The 12,119-nt window shown below is 32.0% G+C and overlaps 2 protein-coding genes across 3 annotated transcripts; one reads left to right on the top strand and one right to left on the bottom strand.

The window, feature by feature from the left end:
* Positions 1-622: 622 nt before the first annotated feature.
* LOC125066794 (short/branched chain specific acyl-CoA dehydrogenase, mitochondrial) lies at positions 623-8,989 on the top strand. The gene is made up of 9 exons (XM_047675067.1): positions 623-772; positions 862-985; positions 4,755-4,855; positions 5,753-5,959; positions 6,384-6,554; positions 7,327-7,490; positions 7,618-7,762; positions 8,064-8,199; positions 8,339-8,989. The coding sequence occupies exons 1-9, from the start codon at positions 743-745 to the stop codon at positions 8,515-8,517; spliced, it is 1,257 nt and encodes a 418-aa protein (XP_047531023.1). The 5' UTR covers positions 623-742; the 3' UTR covers positions 8,518-8,989.
* On the bottom strand, positions 8,779-10,245 carry LOC125066795 (protein FMC1 homolog). Of its 2 annotated transcripts, XM_047675069.1 has the most exons (3): positions 10,103-10,175; positions 9,965-10,028; positions 8,779-9,331 (listed from the first exon to the last, which is right to left on the bottom strand). In XM_047675069.1, the coding sequence occupies exon 3, from the start codon at positions 9,321-9,323 to the stop codon at positions 9,000-9,002; it is 324 nt and encodes a 107-aa protein (XP_047531025.1). In that variant the 5' UTR covers positions 9,324-9,331; positions 9,965-10,028; positions 10,103-10,175; the 3' UTR covers positions 8,779-8,999. The 2 variants fall into 2 exon arrangements, with proteins under 2 accessions (XP_047531025.1, XP_047531024.1); XM_047675068.1 differs by having other exon boundaries at positions 9,205-10,028; positions 10,103-10,245.
* Positions 10,246-12,119: the final 1,874 nt, after the last annotated feature.

Genomic DNA, 12,119 nt, shown 5'->3' with positions numbered 1-12,119 from the left:
GGCCTTATATCTAGTTACTAAACAACGAGACCGATAATTCTGATCTATATTACATTCTTGTAAAAAGCTTTGTATTAATATGGTTTATTCGGTCATTTGAAATAGACAGTTTATCTCGTCTTCAGTGCTTTGTACGGAAGGCGAAAGCAGAAAGACAGACAGATTTATCCTATCAAGCGAGTCTACGTTAGTATAGTATAGGTTTTTAATGAAATAAGGGCTGTTACTCACTTTGCTTTGTGTAATATTGAAAATAATTGTAATATATTTGTCATTCATTAAATTTACTTCCTAAATATTCATAATTATCATAATGTACATGTTATATTTATTATTTATTCCTTCTTATCTTATAGAATAAAGTGCCTAGCATTATATGAACAAATAAAAGAGGGTGATCTGGACCAAATTCAACAATGTGTGACGTAAATTTATACTAAGTATTTGCAAACTAACATTTGCCGAAGAAATATCACTCTTAAAACAATGTATATAAAGCTTACACGATACCATCAACACATTTTACACCGATCTTAGTGTCATTTGTGTCGTTAAAAATAAAAAGAGTATTAAATTAATTCCATTCAACAAACTGTGAACAAAAACAATTAGGTAGAACTTGTTATCTTTGTATGAGTGAGATAACTGACAACCAATATGAAATCAACCAGTTTGTATTCCGGCTCGGTTCGCGCTGAGCACGCACGCACATATCGCAAAAATAAATATAAAGAACATAACGATGTTCCCATTGCGTCGCGTTGGCAGTAAGGTGTGTTTTATGAATCGATTAAAAATGTTTGTGCTCTTATAAGTGTCTAAAAAATATATTTTTGAATTTGGAATGTCCTGATGTTGCAGATCCTGGAGCAATGGCGCACGCCGGTCGCAGTTGTTGCGAAGCCGCAAAGGAATTTCAGCTCAGAGGCGCCTCCGCGACCACTATCAATGTTGACAGAAGATGAATTAGCCATGAAGGACACAAGTAACAATGAATTCATTATTTTTATTTTACGTTATTGATAGATTGATAGGTGAACATTATAGTTGAAATTTGATACGACAGGAGTACACGGGCTGAATGAACGAGTACCTAGTTATTTTTTTCTTAATTTGTATTATTAATACAATGTAGGTATAACTACGTAAGGCATAAATTACAACCTTTTATTTTAAACTATAAAAAATAACATATTTTATTCTTCCGCTTTAATTTTATTTTTTATTTCTATTATAATAAAAAAAATGTTGACATAGAACTTTAAAATCTACTGTTTTGAATAAATAGTTTGGAAAAATTCCACTTTTAGTCTCAGTATACATACTGTGACGTATTGAATAGAACAAACGATTTAAAAGACAAATAAATATTAGAAGTTGTTATCGCTATTTTTGTAATAAATGTAATTACATTGCTCAAGTAATTCTTATGTAACATTAAAATCAAGTTAAAATGTACATCGAGTGATTTATGAAAAGGAAAATAAAATTCACATTTTTTATTACATAGCTATAAAATACAATATGTCAATTATAGAAAAAAAAAAAACATTGTTACGTGCAAGGAGTTTGACCTTGTTTTAAACATTTTAATTTAATTTGTATAAATCAACAGATAAAAAACTAAACAATATTTTCTTCAAATAAATAAATTCGATTAATGATTGAATGAAAATCAGCTTTAGAAATGTACGATTACGGAAGTTTTGATTAGTCCACACTCCACAGTCAAACTCCTATTTAACATCTTTGTTTCTTAAAAAATGCTCGATTGTGTGATATATATATATATATATATAGGAAGTAGGCAAGTTGATTTTTATTAGTAGTCAAAAAACTATTGCTACGAACACGTATACATATACATACACACAATCACACACATGACCTTCTAATGTCAACGAACTTTTTTGACCTCAAAATGTATGCTTTGCAAAACTAAATGTAAATATCTATGTATCTTACATAAGTTTTATAATAATACCCTACTTTATTGCGATACGGAAATTATTTGGAGTAAGCGTTATCATTTATGTATTTGCTTTGTCGCTATTGACCTTGACCGATAATATTCGAAGTATAGTTTTAGAAACGTTTAGTAAATTATAATAGTTAGAAATAAACGCTATAGTATCTAGTAACAAAAAAAGCCGCAATAGCTTAGTGGTTAGATTATGACACGAATGTTAATCGAAAAATACGACTTCACACCCCATGCAAGCCCATCTAATTTTTATTTCTTAATTTGTGCTTATAATTAATTTTATGCTCGGCGGTGAAGGAAAGTATTCTCCATATATCGGACGAAGGTCTGCCACCAAGCCAGCGAAGTTGAATATGCTGCAAATCTTCCCTCAAAAGTAGAGTATAGGCCTTAGCACAGATACGAAAGTAAATATCAAATAAAAATATTGATAATAATTTAAATTTTACGTATCACTAAATATTGTATCACGAATATTGATATCTGTAGTGTAGTGTGATATCGATTATATTAAAATATCGATAGTTTTACGACGGCAAGTTACAACACTTAATTTGTTACAACTAAAAAATACAACGCAATATAGAAAATTCTACGATATTTCTTTATTATCAAGGAAGCGGAAAATAGTTAAGTAGAAATTTGAAATATTTACAGACCTTTTTACAGAACAATTTTGTAATAATTTGCTTCTCACGTTGCTATATGACCGTACCATTTATCCAATTTCTCAATTGCTATTGCCGCGGTAGGTATCTCAGTTACATACGTCACTAACAATGAATTAACATACGGAGGTAAAACCGATAACTTCACAGATACAAAATTATTGGTATTTAAAAGGTGGCAAAACTGACCAATCGGTGGTTAGTGAAAACAGTTATTTAAGGGGGACCAAAGTAATTAGATCTCTACATAATGTAAAACAAAGTCAAAACGACGTTATAAATCTTAGCTTTGATCTTTTTAACTTCGTAAACGATTCTAATGCGGTTTTTTATTAATAAACAGAGTGATTAAGATGAAGGTACTTATACTTATATTTATACACGCTTATTATAATAGAGAAAAGCCGAAAATTTCACTTTCCTAGCCGGAAAAAACCATTTTTCATTACATTAATAGCCTGTTAATTTCCCACTGCTGGGCTAAAGCCTCCTCTCCTTTGAGAAAAAGGTTTGGAGCATACTCCACCACGCTGCTCCAATGCGGGTTGGTAGAATACACATGTGGCAGAATTTCGTTGAAATTAGACACATGCAGGTTTCTTCATGATGTTTTCCTTCACCGCCGAGCACGATATTAATTATAAACACAAATTAAGCACATGAAAATACAGTGGTGCTTGCCTGGGTTTGAACCCGAAATCATCGGTTAAGATGTATGCGTTCTAACCACTGGGCCATCTCGGTTCTTAAAACCTTTAAAATACAACTTTCTTTACCTTCTTAGTTACCTATTAGATAAAATAAAACGTATATACACACACACATACATGCACTAATGAACATCTACCATATATATACTTATGTACGTATGTCAACATAACAAGCTTTATTGAATTGGACTATCTGTATAGTAACATGATCTCTATAGTTAAATAAGTTCCTTTTGACATTTGTTATCTTAATAAATTCGCTGATAACAACGATAAATAGAGAACAAAAATACGAGTTGTTTATAAATGATTATAAAATGATAAGCTATCTTATAAAAATCGCATGCTTACTTCAAAGTAGGTATTTAATGTAATACTTGGATCATTTTAGATAATGGTGCTGATAATTTTGTTCAAAATGTCTGCACAAGTTTGACAGGACTAGAAAATATTGCTATCTCGTTCTCTGCCGGTCGAGTAGAACGAGAGGATTAGATCTAAGCGCTGTGTAGGGAAAAATATTAACGACAAATTAAAATCTGTAATCGAGCGATAACATTGTACACACGGCTTGGCGACTGTAATTACAATGGCATGACCGTTCCTGTTATGAGATAGTTTCTAAACGCAGTCATAAATAGAAATGATTGAGACGTGTATGTTTTGGGGGGGTCAAGGTTTTAATAATGGCAATAATGATCGACACAAAATGTTACCGAAAACAATCACATTGTACTAAAAGGCTAATGTTGGTCATCTTTTTTATATGTGATCATGAAAACCATAGTAAGTCTTATAGTCATGTCAAATATCTAAATGATTATCCAAAAAAGTAGATATATAATTCCTTTAACTTATTAGGATGACTGATGAGGGAATCCATTATCAAAATATCCTTTGTTTTATTATAATACCTTGGTCCTTGCTCGCTTAAACTTAATGGTACTTAATAAAACTTTTCTTCTCTTCGTAGAAATTTGCTAAAACTGCTCCGGAAAACGTATTAATATTTAAAAGTTCTATGAAAATTGGCCTTGTTCTATTACAATGTATTGTCTTTTAAATCCTGTAAATGTCTTTAGAATTTGTGTCAATAAGACTGCTCATTGAATACATGTAAGATATTTTGTATCGCATCCAATAATCTATTCAAGTGATAGTAGTAAGTATATGGTAGTAGACACTAAGGAATTAGGATTCTCGTGTTGCGTCTTGTCTTTCGTTACGTGGTCTGTTTAAGTCACAACGCGTTTCGGCTGACTTAAACATGAATAACGGATTCCGAATTACTTAAAGATGCCACAACTCATTGTGAAACCCTGGTGTTTTTGTTAGTCTTTTGAACGTCATACACAAAAGTAAGGTCTCTACAATCTTCGTTTTGTCTTACAGTTAGAAAATTGGCGACGGAACAAATAGCACCACTAGTTAAGAAGATGGAAGACGAACACAAAATTGACGAAAGTATCCGGCAGATGCTGTTTGATAATGGTGTAAGTTTTAACTTTAAATCGTAATATATTTTAAACAAATCAAATAAAATGTATTTTATACAAGTAAACTTCACGGTGAAGCATTTTTGAATCGTCAATATTTAAACACTACCACCGTTTCGGAAAGCAGTCAAGAATGGCAAGACACTCACATAGTTGCTCTTTTCAAATAAACAGTTTTACAATGCTGTTATTCTTAATTAGTGTTCAATTAGTCAGTTTTATGTGCCTAGGAAACTGTATGAGGTAAGTTAGTAGAAGGGACTACTGTCCTCTGTGTGAATGTCGTAATTTAATTGTCTTCCAATTTTAGTATAAGCCTAATACGAAGTCGGAAGGAAACCCGAAAATGTACAAGTAGTCTTAACCCACAAAACTCCAGTGCATTTTTGAAATATAAATAGCTCATAATCTATAGATCACTACTATCAAATTGACCGGTTACTCTCTTGCGTAAAAGGTCAGGCGTCTTTTGTATTAATAATATTATTTGGTATATCTTGGAAATTTGCACGTAAATAACTCTATGAACAATCACTTAAAACCCATTATTATCGACAGGTTATTTTAAGGCTTCTAGCTTAAAATTATTTTTACTATATAGTTAGTGTGTTTGTTTGTGTACTAAAACCGTCACGTAATAAGTTATATTGAAATAAACTTTAATGGTAATAATGACCAATATTCAGTCCAATATAAAAAAAAAAAAAAACAATTATTTCATCGGACACTATTTCATGAAAAGAATTGGACAAAAATTGTCACTTTGAATTGATTATAAACTTTATTAGTCAAAATTACCATTAACATTTTTAGTAGATACAGATTAATAGCTTCAAAACACATTAGGAATACTTTGAATTTATGAATTAGTATATTTGATATGTTTTTTAACAGTTAATGGGCATCGAAACCCCGACAGAATACAGCGGTTCGGGTTGTGGATTTCTTACCATGATGTTGGTGGTGGAGGAACTGTCCAGGGTCGACCCTGCAGTTGCAGCGTACGTGGATATTCACAATACACTGGTGAACTCGCTGTTTATGAAGTTAGGAACCGAGGAGCAGAAAAAAAAGTATTTGACTAAATTATGCACAGAATACGTAAGTTACTTTTTATATATACTTATATGACCAAACAGTATGTAACGCCCAATTTTTGTACGTCGTTTTGGAAAAAAAAGAAAATATAACACATTAATTATATAACTCTTTAACAGAATAAAAATTATAGTGCGTATTTTGTACGTTATCATTTAAATTGTACTAAAAAATAAAAATTTTGTAAGTAAACAAGTGCTAATCTAATGTATGTTAGTTACATAATATGTATTAACTAAAATCAACATTTGACGATCTACGCAATGTTTAAATATTATTTCATGAAAACAGTTAAGGTTTCCTTTTACAGGGGACATAATATAGGTTCCCAAGGTTGCAAAACGCATTGGCGATGTAATGGATGATTAATGGTTCTTACACATTTGCCAATCATTGCCAAATATACAAAATTCAATATATATTTCAGGCTGGTAGTTTCTGTTTAACTGAGCCCACATCTGGTTCCGACGCGTTTTCCTTGAAAACTGTGGCAAAGAAAGAAGGAAAAGACTATATCATCAACGGTTCCAAGATGTGGATTTCGAACTCCGATGTCGCTGGAGTCTTCCTTGTTATGGCTAATGCTGATCCTTCAAAGGTAACTTACCAGAAAAACGTTAAAAATAAGAAGCAACAAAGTAAACAAAGATATATTCGTTATAATCTAACTTTTTTTCTATTAATAATAACACCAATTAAATATAAGATAATATATTTACTTGATGGTAGGGCTTTTAGCAAAGCCGTCTGGGTATGTACCATCCACTCATCAGATATTATACCGCCAAACAACAGTACCTACTCAGTATGGTTATGTTCCGGTTTGAAGGGTGGGTGAGCCAGTGTAACTACAGGCACAAGGGACATAACATCTGGGTTCGCCACGCTATGCCATAAAAAATATATAGACGTTAAGTTATTGGACGTAAGTAAACGTACCGTAGGCAACATTGGAATATAATGTTGATCCCCATTTAAATATTAGCGCAATATTTCTCAGCTATCAGTTGAGCGGTACTGACCCATCTTTATCAAAATGATGATGCAATGAATTAATCGCACAATAACGTAATGTAAATATTATATTATGGAATGATATTACGTAAAGTTTACCATTGAGAAACATTTTCTATCTAAATCTATCGTTAAAGACGTAAAATAAATGACGTATATAAAAATGTGTCTGATAAGAATGGAATTATACTGTATTTTTACCATATACCATTAATTTTATTACCTTACTTAGCTCTATGAGCTTGTATATCAGAACATTGTTGCAGAATTGATTAAGATTAGACATTTTTCATGTTCCTTTCCTTGTAAAGAAAATTTAAGATACCGTTTTAATTTTAGATTATTATTTTTTCCAGGGTTACCGAGGCATCACGTGTTTCATAGTAGAACGGGACACCCCCGGTCTTAGTGTTGCCAAACCGGAAAACAAACTCGGAATTCGCGCGTCTGGCACTTGTATGGTGCACTTTGACAACGTTAGGGTACCGGAAGAGAATATTCTTGGAGAATATGGAAAAGGGTTAGTTGTATTGTTTTAACTCCTCTGATCTGATCTCTTTCATCGGATAAGTGATCTGCCTAAGGTCACGTGTTCACAATCATCAACCGAAAGAAAAATCACTAAAATATAAGTTTAATTCCTTTAGATACAAGTATGCAGCCGGTTTCTTAAACGAGGGTCGCATCGGTATCGCCGCGCAAATGATCGGTCTCTGTCAGGGATGTATGGACGCCACTATCCCTTACACGTTAGAGAGGAAGCAGTTTGGCAACAAGATTTATTCTTATCAGGTATTTGAAATACTATATAACGAAACATCTGGCCGAATTTCAGACACGCCTGTTACTAGACAACTGTGTACTTATAATACATCCTGCTCAGCTGGTCAGACTCCGATGAAAATTGAAGGAGTGGCTCATATTGGCCAACATAACTTATTTGAAGTTTGATATAATGAATTAATCGATAATTTTATAACATATTTGGGTGGGATCCGACACCAGGCAACACTCCGGAGCTATTTGAATTGGTAAGACATATTAACCTTACAAAAAAAACAAACTAGATAATTTACGTGGTCTGCTATTTCAGGGTATCAGCTATCAAATAGCTCACCTTCAAACACAGTTAGAGGCGGCGCGTCTGCTCGCTTATAACGCAGCGCGTCTCAAAGAGAACGGGCAAGACTTCGTCAAGGAAGCCGCTATGGCTAAATATTTCGCTTCAGGTAGAGGATAAATACTTTTTTCTTTCTTCTGACTATCCTATTTCAAGAAGGCTAAAGAAATTATAATTGGCTTAAAACTTTGTATGTGAAGCGCGGTATGAGCTGTTCTAAGTTTAAAAATTTGGTTTTTGTTTTTCAGAAATCGCTCAAACTTTGACCTCAAAATGTATTGACTTTATGGGTGGCGTTGGTTTCACCCGTGACTTCCCTCAAGAGAAATTCTTCCGAGATGCTAAAATAGGAACCATCTATGAAGGAACCAGTAACATGCAATTACAGACCATAGCAAAATACATAGAAAAGGAATACACACAGTAAAATAAAAAAATAATATCTGGCAACACTGATTTTAAGCATTTAAAGTTCCTCGAAAAATTTAACCATGTTTAATTTTTAAGGAACCCAGCTCCTATTTACCATGTACAACACAACTATTTCCATTTATTTTTAATGAAAAATATATTCATTTATTGTTTTTTTTTGTTAAGAAAGTCATACTGCATCATACCAAGATTTAAGGGCCAACATTGAAAACAATTGATAATTACGTAGATATTTGAAATAAATAAAACATTTATATATTTCTATTATACATAATATAATATTATCTACAATTTACATAAGCTAATTATGAACTACATACAAACAAAAAAATGTTGACAAAATATATACAGAACATAATATCTAAACTTTTATATTTTTGTAATAAGATATTTTAATTACAAGTTGAATTTTGTTTAATGACATTTATTTTGTATATATAAAAGCTAATAAAAATTTTCCAAACTGATTTATTTCTTTTACTTTGGATCATGTGGTAATTTAAAACCAACCATTCTAGCTGTTTCTTCAACGCTTCTCTCTCCTTTTCCTTTGAATTCAGAATTTATTTCCTTATATTTTCTAGTAAAGTGTAAGTATTCAAAATATGTTTTAGCCTTATAGTGCATCTCATCTGCCGCTTTGCAGAGCTGCTGATCAGTGGTCTGATGCTTTCTATATTGATTTAAAACATATCTAGCCATTTGGTTTTCAGCTAGTTTTTTTGTAGAACCTTGCTTCCGTAATTCGGAGAGCACTTGTCTCAATGTAACAAGAGCGGGTTTTGTTGTTATCGATGCCATTGCCAGACCTTCAAACAAATTCAGATTGTCAACTTTTCTATCATTAATGTAGTTATAAATTCTTCAGTATTCTCGTATTTAGGTTTATCTTGTTTGTCCCAAAAACTTTTAGGTATTAGTTTTAGCTTATCACTAGGAAAGTGGTGTAATGATGAATCATTAAATATGTCCTTATATGTGAAACAATTTTCTAACGGTACTTCGTGAACAAATGGATATATTTTATAAATGAATGGAACAGTTTCGTTAACAACTCTATTTATACTATTTTCTATGAGAGATGTAAAACTGTTACATAGAAGAATGCAATTTTCTAAATTCTCTGTCCAATTGCTCCAAAGAAAGTTATTGGTGAGTTGTTTTGGGCAATGTGGTAGATAAACTAAGGTGACCCCATGCCTGTTTATTATGTAACTTCCTTCCGTGTTCTCTTCAATAACATTTAATTCGAATTTTTTAAGAATTTCACATTCATCAAGGTAAAATATCGGATCGTGTATGAATATTTTTTCAGGTTTAAAAGTGTTCTTTAAGCACAGCAGTAATGCTAACTGATATCGCGAAATATTACATTCGCCTATATGCCCGAGCCCAAAACATACTATTTCTACAATTTTTTTATGTTCTAAAGTGCTACTCACAGCTTTAGTCACGTTTTTCCAATATTCCGAGACCTCTAGATCTTTTACGCAGGTTTGAATACGCCTAAAAATAAATATGGATTAAAAAACATTTGTATAACCTCAAATATATTGCCGTTATTTGAAAAATGAATTTACCTATATGATTTATCGATGTCTATTTTATTTTCTTGCTTTTCGAAATGTATATTCTTACAAGGTACTTTTGTTGATTTATTTTTTAGACCTTTTTTAATTTTAACAATTTGAAAACCATCACTGTCAAATTTCGGTTCTGACATTTTTGAGACTGAGTAGTGGGCTTAAAAAATAGTGGTGAACTTAGTGGATCATTATTTGTTTTCTCAAAATTTATTTTTATTAATTATTTTATTAAATTTAATCTTTCATCAATTTATGAAAGTATTTTTTTGAATATGTTTAACTTGTGTATCACAAAAGCAAACAATAAAACTGGATTCTGACAAGTGACAAGTGGCAACACTCTTCATTGAATAAAGTTAGGTCTGTCGTTTCGTTCGCCGCCCTTTAATTTATTTTCATTGGCACAACTAAAAGCCATTAAACTAAGAATTGAATAGAATTTATGTTTATTAAACTTTTAGTTTTTATTTTAAATAAATGTATGTCAAACGTTTCTTCAATACGAACTTCAATACGAAAAAAAATAAGTTCAATATCTTAGACAACGTTAAAGCGTAGGAAAGTTTTCTTTCCTAGTGAAAATATATTGAATTTTTTTTTTTTTATAAATCACCATCCGAAATTCTATCCACTGCAAAATTGTTATCTCAAGTTTTTCGCTGAAAGTTTATGGGCAAAAAGTTACAGTGTAGAAGAAGAGGAAAGAGAATGATTTTTTGATGTTGAGAAAAAACACTTGGAAGTTGAATCTACTTTTTGACAGATTATTTTTTTTTAAAGTTTTTTCAGTATGTTTAATGTTATGTTAAAATGCAAATTAAACATCTATCCGGAACGTGAGCCTTGCTGTGATCTGCCTCGAATTGGGCCATATTTGATGACTGTTTATCAAATTGTACTACCTTGTCCTGTACAAGATAGTCATTGACTAATCCCCTTTGGGTGGCAAAGGACACGTAGCATCAGAAACGATTTTGACGAAGGTTACACAGGCATCGGGGCTGCTGGTGGTGGCTTGTGGTGTGTTTAATTTGCCAAGACACTGAAGCGATTTTGACAATATTTGGTATAAAGCAAGTTTCAACTCTAAGAAAGGGCATAGGTTTTTATGTGTAATACCTGATAAAAATGGTAACGAAGCCGCGGGCGATAGCTCGTATAAAACGAGTTATTATTTTTATTATTATTGTGTAATAGTCTCATTTCCATGATAATACGTCATTTTTCCAGCAACTATTATTTTCACTTTATCCAAATTTTCAATAATGAATTCACGTTACATCTTTAAATGTCAATGTGTTAATGCTTTTCGTCTAATTTGAATGCAATTTGGAATAGTCTTTGCGTTAGATTTAATCAAAATATTTTAAACTGATGCCCGAAAATTTGAACTTGAAGTACCTACTCAATATTTCTCTATATTCATTTCTCTATATATATCTCCTATTGTGTAAAAATTGTCCGTGTTAGGTAAATCAAAGTTTTTTATCACCTCGTCCCAGTAAATCTTTCATTTTATATGTGATGATTTTTATTTTATTTAGACATTTAATCGTTATTATTTTTCATAGGCTATGCTAGAATATGAAAAAAAATATTAACCGTAAGTTATAGGTACATAGTAAGTACCTGAGTAGGTATTCCTTATTCAGGCCTATTATAGTCTTAGTTACTTATATATATCCCATGACTCTGCTTTGCTTATAACTCTGCTATATATTAGTGCACTGCAAAGAGTTCTTGATTTATATACCTTTAGATATAATGCGTCACTATTCCATAGGTACTTCCGTGTCAACCGTTCTGGCGTGATTAAGTAACACACATGTATCCATCCCAATATTTGCTTTTACCTATAATACTGAGCCTCGTGGAATTAGTCGTGATGATGGTAAGAGACCTGATGGATTAACATTGGTTCCCTGGGAACATGGAGGGGCCCTTGTGTGGGACGCTACATGCTTTGACACGTTGGCCCCGTCTCATATCCAAGAAACAATGTTAAGAGCCG

Source organism: Vanessa atalanta, chromosome 10 (genome assembly GCF_905147765.1).
Source record: "Vanessa atalanta chromosome 10, ilVanAtal1.2, whole genome shotgun sequence".
In the NCBI taxonomy this organism is placed as follows: domain Eukaryota; kingdom Metazoa; phylum Arthropoda; class Insecta; order Lepidoptera; family Nymphalidae; genus Vanessa; species Vanessa atalanta.
The sequence above is the reverse complement of the archived record's forward strand: the minus strand, read 5'-3'. Positions and strand labels throughout refer to the sequence as shown.